We start from the raw sequence: 16,160 nt of genomic DNA, 5'->3' as shown, positions 1-16,160 counted from the left end.
GCATAAGTTTTATGCTTATTTGATAATAATCATCATGATAGTGGGAACATAAATGTTGTGCTTGTATGATTATTAAAAAAAGTATTGCAAGTTAGCAATATTAATTATAGAAAACAAGAGTTATACTTTGCAAAGCCATAACAGTTGAATAGTTGTTTTACTATAATTAAGGGGGAGAATATTATCCTTCATTTCTAATCTAAATGCTTAGGTTGTGGAACGTTAATAAATTTAGTCAAGGATACATTGTGTTATGGCATTGTTCGAATTGTGAGAACGTGGCACATTAAATATTATGGCAGAAGACAGATAAAGTATCATATCTTTATGTAAGACATTATGCATCGTATCCCATACGCTTCAGGTATAGGATTGATTGCTAGTGCTATTATATTTGACCATTCTAAAATTTTCCAAATGTCTAGCGCATTTCGAGGGAAAAAGGACTAGAATCGGTTTTGACTAAAATAATTAAACAACTATCAAAGGACGATCCAAAGCTCGCTGAGGATTGGTCGCTTGTGGGTAGTTGGAAGTATGGTATTGGATGGACCATATCGACATTATTATGAATAGATAAGATTCTATTAAGAATAAATTGTCGTATGGCAAAATATGGAAATGTTTCCATATTAGGAGTTAGATATTGAGAATTTATGTCTGGATTAGAAACTTTTATGCAAGAAGGATGTTCAAAGGAATGTACTTTGAATGAGAGGCATCATATCTATAGAATTGCTTCTGATAGAGAATGGCCAAGTCTTGATGATTTTGAGCTATGAATTTACGAAAGGATCATTGCATAAAATGTTAGAATCTAGCATATTCTATAAGTGGCAAGAATTTGATATTCTTATACTTATGATAAGGATTTTGAGTTGTGAAATGAGTATGATTGGAAATGTGTTCATTTGATCTATTTCACAAATTAAGGACCATAGGTAAACATTGTGTGCATGCTAGGAGCATGGGACAATTGTTGTTATAATTCAAGTAAGAAGTTGATTACCCGAAACAACAAATAATGAGTAATCAATATGGTGATTAAATAAAATGCTTTATTTATACCCAGAGTTTGGGGCCATATGGGATTAGTATTATTGTGTTTCACTTTGCATGTTTTGACTTCCTGAATAATTAAATTGATTCAGAACAATCAAATTATTCGAACGGACCACAGTCGTTCATATGTTGGAAGTAGGTATGAATAAAGATTGTCGTGAATTGGTGTGTTGATTTTCTAAAGTGTATTAGACATAAGCAAATGTTTGTTGCAACGTTCATGAGTGCTTATAAATATGATTTGAGCATTGGATTAAACCCACGCTCACTTGGATCACTTCATAGATTTTATCACGAGTGATTGGTGAGACGATAATATCTTATATTCTTGAAACCGAGATGTGTGAGTTGTATCTTGCAAGTCGGTTACACATTGATAATATGTAAACACACCAGTAACTTAGTGTCAAAAAACATATTGTTGTGTGTGATTCGGTGAGTGAGTACAAGCAAGCAATGAATCAAAGTTTATCCGTTCCTTTTATCCAAAGTAGGATGAAAGCGATATCTTTGGGCCCTTCAATGATTTATTGATGACACCCTAAGCGCTTGGCCAAGTCGGGACTAATTTTATGTGTTCAATTGCAGTCTGTTGTCAGTCATCATAAATCGGAAATCGGGAAAGAACATATAGACTGAGAGAATGATTTCAATCCATGTCTCACGTCTATATGATATCTAGAATAGAGGAATATATGATCCCTTATCTAGAGGATGCGTATCTGATAAGATCAGAGTTGACAGCGGCTTTTGAAAGCTACGATTGCCGATCAGGATCTGAAGTCATACGCAGAATAGTTATTAGACTTATCCAAGTGGGAGATTGTTGGATTAGTGTCTAAGTCCATAACTATTTTGGTATGTACTTGACCCGATGGTGCTTGGTCCTTTTGGGTTGCCTTCACCAGAGCAACTTGATAGGATGAATTATGGAGAGAGAAGATTAATTATGATTTATTAATATATTATGAGAATAATATATTAAAGGAGAAATCATATTGTTTAATTAATATTAGTCAAGAATTAATTGATAACTAATTTTGTGGCTAAAAGAGATTGATTAAACTTAAGGGACTAGAACTGTAATTATAAGATAATTGGATTTGGGCTATGAATTACCTTAGAATAATAGGTTGGACGAATTCTATGGGGAAACCCATTAGAAATCATCCAAGGGTTATTCTAAAAGGGTCCATGGGTTGCTTAGGGCTTAAGCAGTCAAATTAGGGTTTCCTAGTTGAAAACCCTAAAAGCCTACATGTATATATAGTACCCTTAAGCCCCAAAAATGTGGCTAAGAGTTCCACTAGGGTTTCTGGACGTTTTTGGCGGCCTCCTCTCTCCTTATTCTTCATCATCTTGCTCTTGGTGTTTGTGAGCCATTAGAGGAGTGACACTTGTGACTCTAAGCTTTCTAAAGTCATTACAAGGAGGATTTGAGATTGTTATTGCTACATAACAATCAAAGGTAATTCTCTAAACCCTAGTTTCAGTTTATAATATGTTAGATCTAAGATTGTAAGTCTTGGATACGTTGCATGTACAATAGAGAAACCTAGATCCAAGCATTAGGGTTTGCATGAGCACATAGGATGTTCTTATGGCTAAAACCCATCAAACCAACCATCAACTGTTAAGGAAAATATATGATTTTCCCGGGATAACTCGGATTTTCATAAATGTATTTGTTTTTACATGTAACTAACAGATATTCATATTCACTCCATGACTCCTCGGATTGTACACACCTCGTATGAATCAGGAAGTCATGGAAGGAATGGGTTTCAAACACACTTTTCATAAGAAAATATAGGATTTTTTTGAGCAACACTTTTCAAAAGGATCAAAGAAACATTTTCCACCTAAACTAAATGCTTATGAACTCACGAGCTTTATGTTGATACGCTTTCAAAATCGCTTGTATTCTCAGGACAACAATAGACAGGTACTCTTGCCAGCTTTTGGAGAAGATGGAGTATTTTGGAGTCCCATCTTTATCTTTTGCTACTTTTGATAGATATATATATATATATATATATATATATATATATATATATATATATATATATATATATATATATATATATAAACTTGTACCCAATAATCAATGTAAATATTCATATTATAATGTATTGGTTGTGTTTACTTTGATTACTATGATGCAATTGTTGTGATACTACACATGACGTCATCCACCCCCGAACGTTTCCGCCGTTGGTTTTTACGGTTCGTGGGTATGACAAACATTGCCTAAGAATCTAACACGCGGTCTATTAAATTAGCATGGACTATTAGAACTGTTTTAAATTAGCATGCCAATAGTCCCATAAACCTAATTGATCACATGTTAGTAAAGACGTGTATTAAACATCAAGTTTGTTGTTGCGACAAACCAAGAGATTATAAATCTATACAAAAATTCTAATTTGTGAAGGGTTGTACCAAGCTAAAAGTATAACCCCGACGCATAATGTATATTGGATGAAATTCCATGAAATGTGGCCAAATAGACCTAAACTCATCAGTCCTCTCTTCAAGAAACTGCATCCTAATCATAGTTCTCTTTTGGAAGCTCCTTTCATGATCGAGGAAATCAAGTCAGCAGAATGGGGGTGTGGCTCGGATAAAGATCCTGGCCCAGACGGATTCTCATTCAAACTCCTCAAACGAAAATGGAACACCATGAAAGTTGACATTCCTCGATTCATTAGAGATTTTTGAAGAGACATGGAAGATCTCACATGGGTGCAATGCTTCGTTCATTACACTTATCCCAAAAAAATATATATATGATCCTATTTCTCTCTGTGACTATAGACCCATTAGTCTCACTGGATATATTTATAAAATTGTAGCTAAACTCCTTGCCAATAAATTGAATGGTGTCATGGGTTACATTGTAGACGAGGTTCAATCTGCATATATCAACGATAGAAACATCCTTGACGGGCCTCTTGTAATGAACGAATTATGCACCGGGGCCAAAAAATCTAAGACTCGGATGTTTATGTTTAAAGTTGATTTCGAAAAGGCCTTCGATACAGTCAATCGGGGTTATCTTGACTAAGTGATGGAGCAGATGCCTTTAGGGAGCAAATGGAAAAACTGGATTTGCGGGTGTCTATCAAGCTCCAGAGCATCAGTTCTTGTAAATGGCACGCCTACGGATGAATTCCTAATTTTACATGGGATAAGGCAAGGAGACCCTCTCTCCCCTTTTCTCTTCACACTTGCCATGGAGGGTCTACATGTGGCCATCAAGGGAGCTTGCAACAAATCCCTAATTCAAGGTGTCAAGCTTCCTCACAAAGGGCCAACCATTTCACACTTATTTTATGCCGATGATGCCATCTTTGTAGGAAATTGGGATAGTGGCAGCATTCAAAATCTCTCACGTATACTCAAATGCTTTCAAATATCCTCAAGACTAAAAGTAAATTTCGACAAATCTTGTCTGTTCGGAATTGGCACTACGGATATTGAACTACAAAGTATGGCTCAAGTTCTTGGATGTCTAAAGATCTCTCTTCCTTTTACATACCTCGGCATACCTATTGGCGCCAATGTGTTGCTAAAAAAGAACTGGGAACCCATAATGAAGAAATTCCAGGCAAAACTTTCCTCTTGGAAGGCAAATACACTATCATTCGGGGGGTGACTGACACTCATCAAATCCGTACTTGGAAGCCTTCCTACGTATTATCTATCTTTATTTAAAGCACCACAAGGTATTTTAGATTATCTTGAACAACTCATGCGCAGATTCCTATGGGGTGGCATTGGTGAAAAAAGAAAATTACATCGGGTGTGTTGGCAAAAAGTTGTTGCAGCAAAAAAGGATGGAGGTCTTGGAGTGGGTACATTGAAGGCTAAAAATTTAGCTTTACTCATCAAATGGTGGTGGCGACTAAAAAATGAGCATGGATTCCTTTGGTTTGGTGTTATCTCAAGCATACACAACTTAGCAGAAAGCCCTCCAACTACCTCGTGAGCAAAGACACAGTAGGGTTATGTAGCAACATGTACAAAGCTGTCAATAGTCAACAAAAAAGCAATATTGACACAAACAACCTTTTCTCTCTTATACCTAGAACGAACTGCAAAAGTATGTTCTAGAAGGATGTTTGGTGTGGAAACATGTGACAACCCGAAATTTCTATCTTGTACAGTCAATCAATTCAATCAAATTCAGACTTGTTTCTACTATCATTTAGCACTATTTAGAGTCTGTTTGAGTGTTCTAAGCCTAGCACCTTCAAGAGGTGATGTTAAGAAGTTTATTCTAGAGTTCAGTGTGCAGTACACAAGCTAGAAAACTCCAAGAATTGGAGTTTACGGCTGTAAACTAGAGTTTACGGCCGCAAACTCTAGACTATATATTTGACACTTAGTCATTTATTATCACTTTTACCATTTCAAGCCCAGAATCCAAGTTCTCTCTCAAGTATCATAGGGTCTTCATCTTGATCTTCAATATAGTAAGTAATCTTTCCATTCTTAAGTTGATATCCTTCTATATCTAGTGAAGGTACATGATTTCATCCATGAAATCTCTTTTTTCGGTTAGATCTTCAAGTGTTCTTCATTTCACCAGGAACACACACTAGTGTTTTTGGACCTTAAACACCCTTACAAGCTTCTAATACGTAATTACACTCTCCTTAGCTTGTTATATACTAGGAACACTTGATTTGCTCATTAAAATCAAGCATTACTCAAGATCAATAGGTGTTTACGACCATGAGGATCTCCCTTGGCCGTAAACCCTAATTAAAGGGGAATTTGTTGGCCCTAAACTCCCTTAAGCTAAAGCATTGAAACTAGAACACTTCCTAGATGCTTGAATGGACTTTAAAACACCTTTAACACATAATATCATGAGTTTACGGTCGTAAACTCATAGTTGTGTAAACCCCTTTGGCCGTAAACTCATGGGGGTCTTACCATTTGGGTTGTAAACTCCTATGTGAGGCCCTACACCCCTTATATGCAACCCTATGTGGTGTAAAACTTCATTACAAGTGTTTCTTAGTCCCTAAGGTTGTTCCAATGCATGATTAGTTGTTATAAACACTAATTGTATTCATATATGTGTCATTATATGTTAAATAGGATTCGGGCGTGCTCAAGCCTTCACTTGACACTTAGCATCCTTTACCAATCTTACATTCGCACCACTCACTACAGGTGAGTTCATACCCCTTAATCTACCTTTTAAATTATTTTAAATGCTTTTATGGGGGGAATACAAGTTGAAACATTATAGTTATTATATCAATCACATGTGATTAATAACTATCGAACAAATGGATTTACTATACTTTTAACTGTTTTATCAAGCAATCTACTTCAAAATGTTTACCAAACTCTTTTACATACTAAACTCATTATCAAACTTATTCTTATCTGCCAAACCTTTTCTTTTAACTCTTTCAAACTTATATATTATTAAAACCATGTCTAATGCATATATAGTTATATAAGTAAGGTTGGAAGGACTTAGGACTGATAACTCACTTTATTTCATGTTCCTTGTTTGGTTGTGGACTTAGAGTATCATGTTGTTTGTCCGAGTGTCGTTTGATCCTTAGTTATATATTATGTATATATGTATAGACATAAAAGATTTTATCTCAGTTCAATCCCTTTGGGTAGCAAAGGTGTACAAACATGTTCATTTATACAAAGAACTCTACTAGTAAACTATAATAGGTATAGTTTAGGAAGTCACTACTCACTATTTCTAGTACAACGAAACATACAAGAGTCAGTTCATTCATGAGTCAATACAAACTTACTATGATGAGAAACTAAGAGAATATACTATTATGAGAAACATAACAAATATACTATAACGAGAAATAATACATACTATACACTATACAAGAGAACATACTATGATGAGAAACAAAGAGAACATACTACATACTAGACAGAGAGAACATACATTACACTAGTACATACAATACATATACAATAATACTATAACATAAATGTGAGTCACCACTTCGGGGCATGGCATCAATGTTATGGCTTGTTTTGTAACCAGAGTCTCCTGGAAGGAGAGGGTGAATTTGTGTATAGATCTATACGGGACTGACCGTCCTACACCTTGATGCTAGCTACAGTGGGACCTGTAGGTCTACGAGTGACGAATGTCATACCATTACGACCTCTTCGAGCGTCGTGTTTTACTAATTCGATCAAGTATCGTTACAATTATATCACATTATACATTAATTAACAATTGGTTTAAGGTAGTTAGTACAACAGTAATAACTATAATACAACACTACAGTACTTATTATTTTCCCATTGCATTCACACTGTGATCTTCTCACATAATCGATAATATAAAAACTATATTTTGTTAATGATAGTCACACTTGGGAAAAATACACACTTTTACATGAAACAAACATATAGAACATTTTATGTCTTGGTAGAAGGCTACTATTAGTAGAAAATATAGGATTTTCTAGGAGATACAAATATTTACTACAAACTTATACATCAAACACTTACTAACATTTTCATACAAACAATGATACTAAAATGCTTATGAATTCACCAGCTTTAAAGCTAATAAACTTTTTCAAAATAACTTGTATTCTCAGGTCATTAGTAGACAGGTACCAATGCCAGGTTTTGAGAAGATGGAGCATGTTCAAGACTCATCTCTTATTTTGATTCATATTTTTCGTGTCTTATAACTACACAGAACACATTTGTATTAAATTATATTATTAACGCAATGGATGATGTTGTTTGTTTACTATTATGCTTTGTTGTGATACTGTACATGACGTCCTCCGCTCCGGAACATTTTCGTCGTTCAGGTTTGGGGTTGTGACAAAACACAACATTAAAAATTCTTTTTCCTCTTCTGTACGAAATGGAAACAGTGAAAAGATGTATGCTCACGGAAAGAATAAGTAATAATGGCTTCAGGTGGCAATGGAAAAATAACTCATGAAACTGCAACCGAATTACATCAGTTTCACCTCCTCATTAACTCTTGGGAATTTAGATCTTCGAAAAAATATGGATTCTGGTTCAATCTCAACAACAATGATGGCATGTATATTGTTAACATTATGAGAAGGTTCATTGATTCCATGCTAAACCATTCCACTTGTAGCTATCGGATATGCTGGGATAAACTAATCCCCCTTAAGGTCAAATGTTTTGTTTGGAGGGCTATGTTATTCGAGTTTCTGAGGCACTCTCTCACAGGGGTATATTGGTCCAATCCTCAACCTGTTTACTTTGTGGGAATCATAACAAATCAGTAAATTACTTGACGGTGGAATGTGACTTCTCCAAAATAGTATTACATTGGATCAGTAGATGGTGTGGATTACAAAACTTGCAAGTTAACACGGTAAGGGACCTTTTAGATTATGTTGCATCATGGGGTAACTGTCCAAGAAAAAAACAAACGCTTACGTTGATCATTTATGCCACACTATGGAATATTTAGCTTGCAAGAAAAGACAAATTCTTCAAAAACAAGGTGGTCTCCCCTACAAAAACGGCGGATATTATCATCTCACAAACTTTTGAATGGAGCAAATACAGGGGAAAGAATAGTAGAAGTTGGATGGAATGGAGTTGCAATCCATTTTGAACTTTTATTTCTCTGTTTTACTACTTGTTCCACCAAACTAAGCTCCTTGCTTATGTTTCGGTCTTTTATTAATACATATTTGCCTTCTTCAAAAAAAATGTGGGCAATCTTACGGTGATAAAAAACCGGAATCAAATAATTGAACCGAGCTAAATGATTTTGGTTTATTTGGTTCGGGTTATTCGGTTATTTAATTAACCGAATAAGGATACCTTATTAGGTTTGATGTTGGTTACATTTTTATCATTTTGGTTAAATCAAAAAAGCTATTTAATTTATATATATTTATAATTTATATCTATAAATTAATATTTTATATTTAAATTGATGTATTAGTTACTAAAACTTTTTAATGAATAAAGTTTTAAGTTTACTTTTTTAATTTTATATAATTTTTCATTTGTAACCGTTATTTTTATTTATCATTCAGTTGCTACCCTTCTAATTTGTTAAATAATATTTTACTATCCTTTTACTTTATAAAATACCAATTTCACCCCTCTACTTTCAATTTTATAAAATATTACTTTCATTTCTTCATTTTCTAAACTTTTTGTTTATATATATATATATATATATATATATATATATATATATATATATATATATATATATATATATATATATATATATATATATATATTTCCCTCATCTATTTTGTAAAATACAATTTCCACCCCTCTTTTTAAAAAAATATTACTTTGGTCTTTTCAACTGAGAAAATCACTATAGCCAATACTACAATTGTTAATACACAATATACAAATATGTTAATACATAAAGTTCAACTTTAATCTTTCAACTTTATCGACTCGGTTACTTGCAATCCTTCGATTTTGTAAAATAATATTTTTCATCCATTTACTTTTTAAAATATAACTTTGATTCCATCTACCTTCAACTTTAGAAAATGTTACTTTCACCCTTTTATTTTCTAAATTTTCGAATTTATCCCCCATCTCTATAGTGTGTGTGTGTGTGATTTTTCCACTCTAGTCTCCTAATACGCGACAAAAACATGTAAGAACCCACATCAAAACACAGGCTCAATTACTAGTTAATACCAAATGCAAAATTAAAAATGAATAAAATGATAACAATACAAAGACTAGACTACATTCACTATATAAAATTTAAAAATATATATGAAAAAATAAAATGGAGATCATTTAAGTACGAAATCATCCCCGTAATACAAAATATAATCCAACTTGATCCCATAATAAGCTTAATGTCACAATATAAATACACTTTACACTTTATCTCGACTTCTTACTTCGCATTCCCATCCTTGATTTCGCATACCTTCATTTCTAGTTAAACAAAACCTCATTCATTTTCAGTAAGAGAAGGGCATTTACGTCTTTTGCACAAACGATGTACCATGCCCACCTAACAAACTCCCAAATTATTCAACCCTTTTGGGTGGGAAAAAATTTGCAAATCTTTTGTCCTGTCATCATTAGTCTCAGTAGCTGTCATAGTCTACTGCATATCAAACACAGTATAAAGATATCATATAATATCATCTCATGTCATGTCATGTCAGGTAATGTAAAATACAGTATAAGGTTGTCATGTCGTGTCCTAATGTAGATTTAATAAACATAAAAAAAAAGGGTAAATAAGGAATAAAAATATATATTAAAAGGATACTCTAACCGCATTCCTTCACCAGATACCGATGAGTATAAAACAGTGCCTTGTAAATGATTTAGTGCTTCACTTGAACAAGCAGTATCCTTCAACAAATGTCATAAATTTAATATTATTGATTTATTTCAATGTCTAAAACTTTTAAAAATATATTGCAAACAAATAAATATAAAAAGTTAAAAACATACATCAAAGTCAACAAATGCCACAGGCGTCCCATATGTACTTTGCATCTTTAATTTCAAAAAACCTCGGCATCTGTAAATTCACAATGTCGATAACAACTTAAGAATTCTAAACTTAAATCTAAAAAAAACAAATTAAAAAATAAAAATAAAAATTCCTAACCTTGAAAATACTTGATTTAACTCTTGTTCTGTGCAACCTTGTCCAAGATTAGCCACAAATATTGTTGGACATGGAGGAGCTGATGAGTTTCTCTAATTTATAAATATAAAAAAAAACTACATTAACTCTTTTGTTAATTATAATTTATAAACATAAATCACAAAATACAAATGAAACATACCAATCTTGAAGTGTTTTCAGTTCTAGCTTCAAAGCTTCCATGGCTGAAAATTTAAAAAGCACAAATAAGAAATTAAAAAGAAAAAAATGGTGATTTGTCTAATAATGAATGTCATCATATGTGATGTTTTGAAGCCCTTTAACCTTTCAGTAATAAGAAATCATGTAACAACAAGTGCAATAGTGAAAGTTACAATAAAAATCTTTTTGTTTTTTGTTTCTTTTTGGTTTCAAAAAAGGTAATTAAAAGTGTGCTTATGTATGACCTTTGTGCAGATGGATAACCAATCGTGTTGTAAGCAGAATTACTCAATCCAGGCATGTGAATGCTGCCAACACCTGCTAGTGTACACGTGTGCAAAACAGTGTGCAATTGTGAGCTTCTAGAATAATGTGTTTCAATTTTCAATTTTCAATTTCACCCCTCGATAACTCGTGTTTTCATAACTTAAAACTACTTGTTTTGTAATTTGTAATTTACAGGTCTCTTTGGTGCTTTTGTTTTTTGAACAAGAGTTTCTCACCAGGATCTGAAAAGCCCCTTGAAAATGAAGAAGACCCTTTTGCCCTTTTGTCGGATCCATGTCTATCATCATCTAAATGTATAGTTGATAAGTTTTACAAAGATAAGTTAGCTAAAAAGGTCAAGAAAGGAAGAGTAGATTGAAACGGAGAAGAGAAGTAATGATATATAATTATATATACCTCTTGAGCGCTTTGACCTTGAGTTTGACTTTGCAAGATCAATGTGTAAAGTTGAACCCTTTTCAAGATCAAACACCATTCCCTACAAATCCGATACTTTTTCTTGATGATTTGTGTAAAAGATTGTTTTTTTTCAAAAGGGAATCAGATGGGTATGTATTGGAATAGCTTTCTTACATTTAAAGTGTGTAATGCTGCAAGTGCAGAAGGCTGATCCATGAAAACAGCAAACCCAAATGGCTGTTTGACATAAAACAAGACAAATAAGAAAAGATATGAAGCAAATTCGAGTGAATACAAGAGGGGGATTAATAGCTACCTTATATATAAAGAAAGAAAAAACATAAATGAAGTTGACAACTTGAGTTATATATTCAATAGCCATTTCATGTGTGTGATCTTTCTAAGAAGTTCAGTGTAGTTATCAATTCGTTTTCTTAAACAAGCTACCAATCCACATCAATTTTAAATTTGGAAGAACATTTGATTCCAACATGTATAAGGTCACTCCGCAAATGATCTATAGATAGCTTCTTTCTAATTGCGGAGAAATTTGACCCGAACTTTCAATGATCCCTAGCTTTCATCATCAAATATGCTTTTGAAATAAGGAATAAAAACAACCAAAGTTTCAACAATGCAGTTTCGATTTTCAATTTACAATTGATACCTGAGTTTGTGTTGCACTGGGGCTACGAAGGTGACAAGATTCATATCCCGGGAATTCACGAAAAAGATTGTAAATTTCACGAGGCTTGACGTCCTCGGGAAGTCCAGCAATGAATAGCGTTCGAACCTCGTCTTGAAACGACGGCGTATATAACGGTGGTGCGTAAGAAGTGAAAGGGGGCTGGTGGTACTGATGGTGTAACTGAGATACGGCGGCGGGTGGAGGTTGTGTCGCTCCGGGAGGAGGAGGTGGATTTTGGTAGTACGAGAACTGGGTGGTGTGAACACCCGCCGGTGGTGGGTAGTAAGCTGCCATGTCGTCCATTTTAAGGGTCAATTTTCCGTTCTCCAAGCCCTAATTTTTTCCCCAATCTGTGTTGTAGAACGATACTGGGTTTCCGCCGATGAAATGTTGCGGTTATTTCTATTTTTCAAATAATACAAATTTTCGTCCTTTGAATTTGAAAAGTTCATTTATAGTCCCTCATTTATATTTACATTACAGTCCCTCAAGTACATTTACATTACCATGCCTCAATTCTTGTAGAGTGTTAAGCAAGTGTATGTTTATTGTGATCATTATTCTTATTAATTCTTCTTAGTGATTATTTAACCTAAGATCAAATCAAAGTAATTATATTCGTGTGTTGATGACTGGATTAACTAAAAAAGTATTTACCTTTTGTATTTTGCAATACATCCTTCTTCAAAATACAACCATAAATTCCCTCATAATCATTAAACATACATTGTCTATTTACATTATTTACTTTTATACCTTTATGGTTTAAGAAAAGAACTTGAAAAATAATATTTGAAAAACCAACACTTAAATTCATTTTATATAAGTATTTTATATGTATTTTGACCTAAAATTACTAACTTATATCAATTTTTGTTTTTTTACAGACACCCATGAAACAGTTACATATGAAAGTAGATATACAAGTAAATCAAAACAACAGTTGATCAAGATCAACAAGACACATTTCGTAACATTTCATGCGGATATAAATTATCTTATGCTTCTTTGAAGACATACAACATGTCGTTCTTGTGAATGCATATAGAAGGGTTACAAAATTACTTAGTGAAAATTATAAGGATGTCGTCTCTTTACTATAGGTATGTTTATGAAAATTCAACTATTAGCTTTACTTCATGTAGCACTTCATCAGCCAAACATAAAAGAATTGTGCACTGCCCCTTTTGCTACAATATTCGACTTTGCAATCGACATCAATCACATCATCTCCTTATGCAAGTTTGTTTCTTCTTCTAGTGTCATCTCACAACCCTATTGAACCAGAAGAGTCATCATCATCATCTTCTTCCACAACATCAATCATTCGATCCACTAAATTTTTAATAACCTTCACTCTGATACCACTTGTTACACAAGCAATAAAGAATCAAAATAAAACATTACAAAGAATGAAGGTTCAATCGATTTTTACATTAATCTATGGACAGAAACAAAAGAACTATTCTATTACTCGATTGTTTCAGGTGATTATATTGGAATCCCTAGCTATTAATACTTATAACCGAAAACCCTCACAACTACAAGATCGGGCCTATATACAAGTAAATCCATAAATAACTAAGTAGGTTCATACATATTCATGTCACTAAAATCCAATCAACGATCATTTATCATCAACGAGCAATAAAAACAAACATATAGCAATAGAGAAATTGCATTTCCATTATTAGACATAAACAATCACCCCAAAAGTAGATCCACATCATTTCACATTGTTAACAATAGCAAAAACCCATTCACACAAATATAAGTTTTAATCTTTTTTTCACCACCCGAATAATCTTTTTTTCAGATATGAAAATATAAGTTTTTAATCCAACATCATCATCATCAACATCAACATCAACATGAACATGGTCTACATCAAATTAACCCAAACCATTTGCATCCACCTAAACAAGAGGGGGATATTGCTTAGCTTGCTGGCGGACTCTTCTCTTATACTCCACCGTATCCTACAAATCATCAAAATCACAAATTTATGAAATGACCAAAATACCCTTCAAATTATTTAAAACAACCTTGATTACCTGGATAAAGAGGTGATATCCATCTGTCTGTGCAGGGTCAGCAGGGTTAGGGGAATCCAACAGGTCCTGAATTCCCACTAAGATTTGTTTAACTGTTATTGCTGGCCTCCAACCCTAGAAAAAAAAAAAAAAAAAACAATGAAAAATTTAAAAAGGGAAGGGTATTTTGGTAATTTTGTCTGGATTCAAAGAACTTACACTGTCTTCATTAAGGATGGACAAACAAACAGTTCCAGAGGGGTAAACATTGGGATGAAAGAAGCCTTGAGGAAATTTACACTTTGGTGGTTTACTTGGATAATCTTCAGTGAAGTGAAGGGTAAGAGGGTAATATCCACCTTCCCAATCAGTCTGCATTCATAGTATAACTTATACTCAAAATAATTTTAAAATAAATTCAAATAATAAAATTTATATGAAACTATAATACAAACTTATGCCTATAATCTATATACTAAGTAAGCATAATTGTTCTTTGATCCAAGAACAATTTGTATCTTTCTAACCCTGAATTCATGTTTTGTTCAAACATTTCTTCATGAATCGTTAATAAATTATTTCTTTCTCAAGATTTCGTAACAACTTCAATGGTGTTATCATATCACGAGCCTAAAAACGTAGCCTGGAAACTCATATGAACACCCTAAATTCAATGGTGTTCTCGTGATTTCATCGTCTTTCAACTAATATACCAATTTTCGTAAATTTTTTACACAGAATACTTAAACTCGTTCCACTGAAAGAAGATAGAGATTCTTCGATCATAAGAGATAGTTTTACAGACGCGTAATTGATAAAATTTTGTTCATCGATGAAATTCAAATTAAAGAATAAAGATGTAACGAGAACTTACCCCTGTCTTACCGGGGATGGTACACTGCCAAATCATCAAATTCACTGAACCATCAGGGAGAGTCTCGGGCTTCGCCACAAAACCCTAATCAATAAAATCAAACCCAAATCCAAAATCCCCAAAAAAATCAGCATATATACCTAACCATAGACACAAGTTATGAAACAAAATCACAAATAAACAGAAGGATGAAAAGAGAAAGGGGGGTAGGACTTAAGAGACGAACATGGGGGTGATTCTTTCGCCATGCTTTTCGTTCCTCGGTGAGACGACCACGAGCAATACCACCAGACATGGTTTTACAGATTTCGATCGCGATCTGCGTCTAGAATTGGGTGGGTGTGAGAAAGATTTGCAGGGTGTAGAAGTCTGCAAATGAGTTTATTATGGCGAAGAAGACGAAAGGCTGACTTATGAGCAGTCGACTTTTTTCTCCTTTATGATTTATTCCTTCCCCCAACAACACCACCAGTCACCACACTAAATACTAGTCTACCAATTATCAAAGATAAGCTCGAATCTGTTCCCTGTGTTTAACAAGATGAAAGGGTTTGAGATTTGATAAATCTGGTTACGATTCTCAATTTTTGAACAAATTAGGTTTAAATTAAGAGATAAAACAAACACAGTAGTTAATTTTGGTATAATTTATTTATTTTGTGATGTCATTTTTTGGGATTTAAAGAAAAATTATATATTAAATCTTCTCGAATATTTAAATTTTAATAATTAAATAATTATTTTTATATATTTAAAATATTTTGGAAACTCTGGTCCTTTAAATATTTTATATTAATATTATTTTTATAAATTATCTAGTTATAAAAATAAAAGCATAACTATAAAAATATTTCGTTTTAATAAAAATGACAAAAAAAGTTTAATAATAAAATATGATTAGAGATTAAAATGGATAAAATAAAACTATTATTAAGTATATGAGATCAAATATATATCATAATAAATAATTAAATTGTTTAA

The 16,160-nt window shown here is 33.1% G+C and overlaps 2 protein-coding genes across 3 annotated transcripts; both read right to left on the bottom strand.

Moving 5' to 3' along the window:
- Nucleotides 1-9,838: 9,838 nt before the first annotated feature.
- On the bottom strand, nt 9,839-12,660 carry LOC145037040 (RNA-binding (RRM/RBD/RNP motifs) family protein). 2 transcript variants are annotated; one of them, XM_078985587.1, is made up of 10 exons: nt 12,252-12,660; nt 11,759-11,821; nt 11,582-11,663; nt 11,401-11,472; nt 11,143-11,218; nt 10,878-10,920; nt 10,697-10,788; nt 10,537-10,606; nt 10,349-10,434; nt 9,839-9,997 (listed from the first exon to the last, which is right to left on the bottom strand). In XM_078985587.1, exons 1-10 carry the CDS (start codon nt 12,573-12,575, stop codon nt 9,952-9,954), a joined length of 954 nt encoding a protein of 317 aa, XP_078841713.1. In that variant the 5' UTR covers nt 12,576-12,660; the 3' UTR covers nt 9,839-9,951. The 2 variants fall into 2 exon arrangements, with proteins under 2 accessions (XP_078841713.1, XP_078841714.1); XM_078985588.1 differs by having other exon boundaries at nt 11,143-11,215.
- A 1,274-nt stretch (nt 12,661-13,934) lies between these two features.
- Nucleotides 13,935-15,636, bottom strand: LOC145037039 (SUMO-conjugating enzyme SCE1). The gene is made up of 5 exons (XM_078985586.1): nt 15,406-15,636; nt 15,180-15,263; nt 14,525-14,677; nt 14,327-14,440; nt 13,935-14,251 (listed from the first exon to the last, which is right to left on the bottom strand). Exons 1-5 carry the CDS (start codon nt 15,472-15,474, stop codon nt 14,189-14,191), a joined length of 483 nt encoding a protein of 160 aa, XP_078841712.1. The 5' UTR covers nt 15,475-15,636; the 3' UTR covers nt 13,935-14,188.
- Nucleotides 15,637-16,160: the final 524 nt, after the last annotated feature.

Source organism: Lactuca saligna, chromosome 3 (genome assembly GCF_052625555.1).
Source record: "Lactuca saligna cultivar CGN05327 chromosome 3, ASM5262555v1, whole genome shotgun sequence".
NCBI lineage: Eukaryota > Viridiplantae > Streptophyta > Magnoliopsida > Asterales > Asteraceae > Lactuca > Lactuca saligna.
The sequence above is the reverse complement of the archived record's forward strand: the minus strand, read 5'-3'. Positions and strand labels throughout refer to the sequence as shown.

Bases quoted from the DNA above. Each gene is read 5' to 3' on its own strand.
- LOC145037040 (XM_078985587.1), bottom strand. From the start codon at position 12,575: ATGGACGACATGGCAGCTTACTACCCACCACCGGCGGGTGTTCACACC. The intron at 11,473-11,581 runs GTATATATAATT...CTATACATTTAG, and splicing joins AAGGTCAAAGCGCTCAAGAG to ATGATGATAGACATGGATCC. The intron at 10,789-10,877 runs GTATGTTTCATT...TTTATAAATTAG, and splicing joins CTGAAAACACTTCAAGATTG to AGAAACTCATCAGCTCCTCC.
- LOC145037039 (XM_078985586.1), bottom strand. From the start codon at position 15,474: ATGTCTGGTGGTATTGCTCGTGGTCGTCTCACCGAGGAACGAAAAGCA. The intron at 14,678-15,179 runs GTAAGTTCTCGT...CTATGAATGCAG, and splicing joins CCATCCCCGGTAAGACAGGG to ACTGATTGGGAAGGTGGATA. The intron at 14,252-14,326 runs GTAATCAAGGTT...GATGATTTGTAG, and splicing joins GATATCACCTCTTTATCCAG to GATACGGTGGAGTATAAGAG.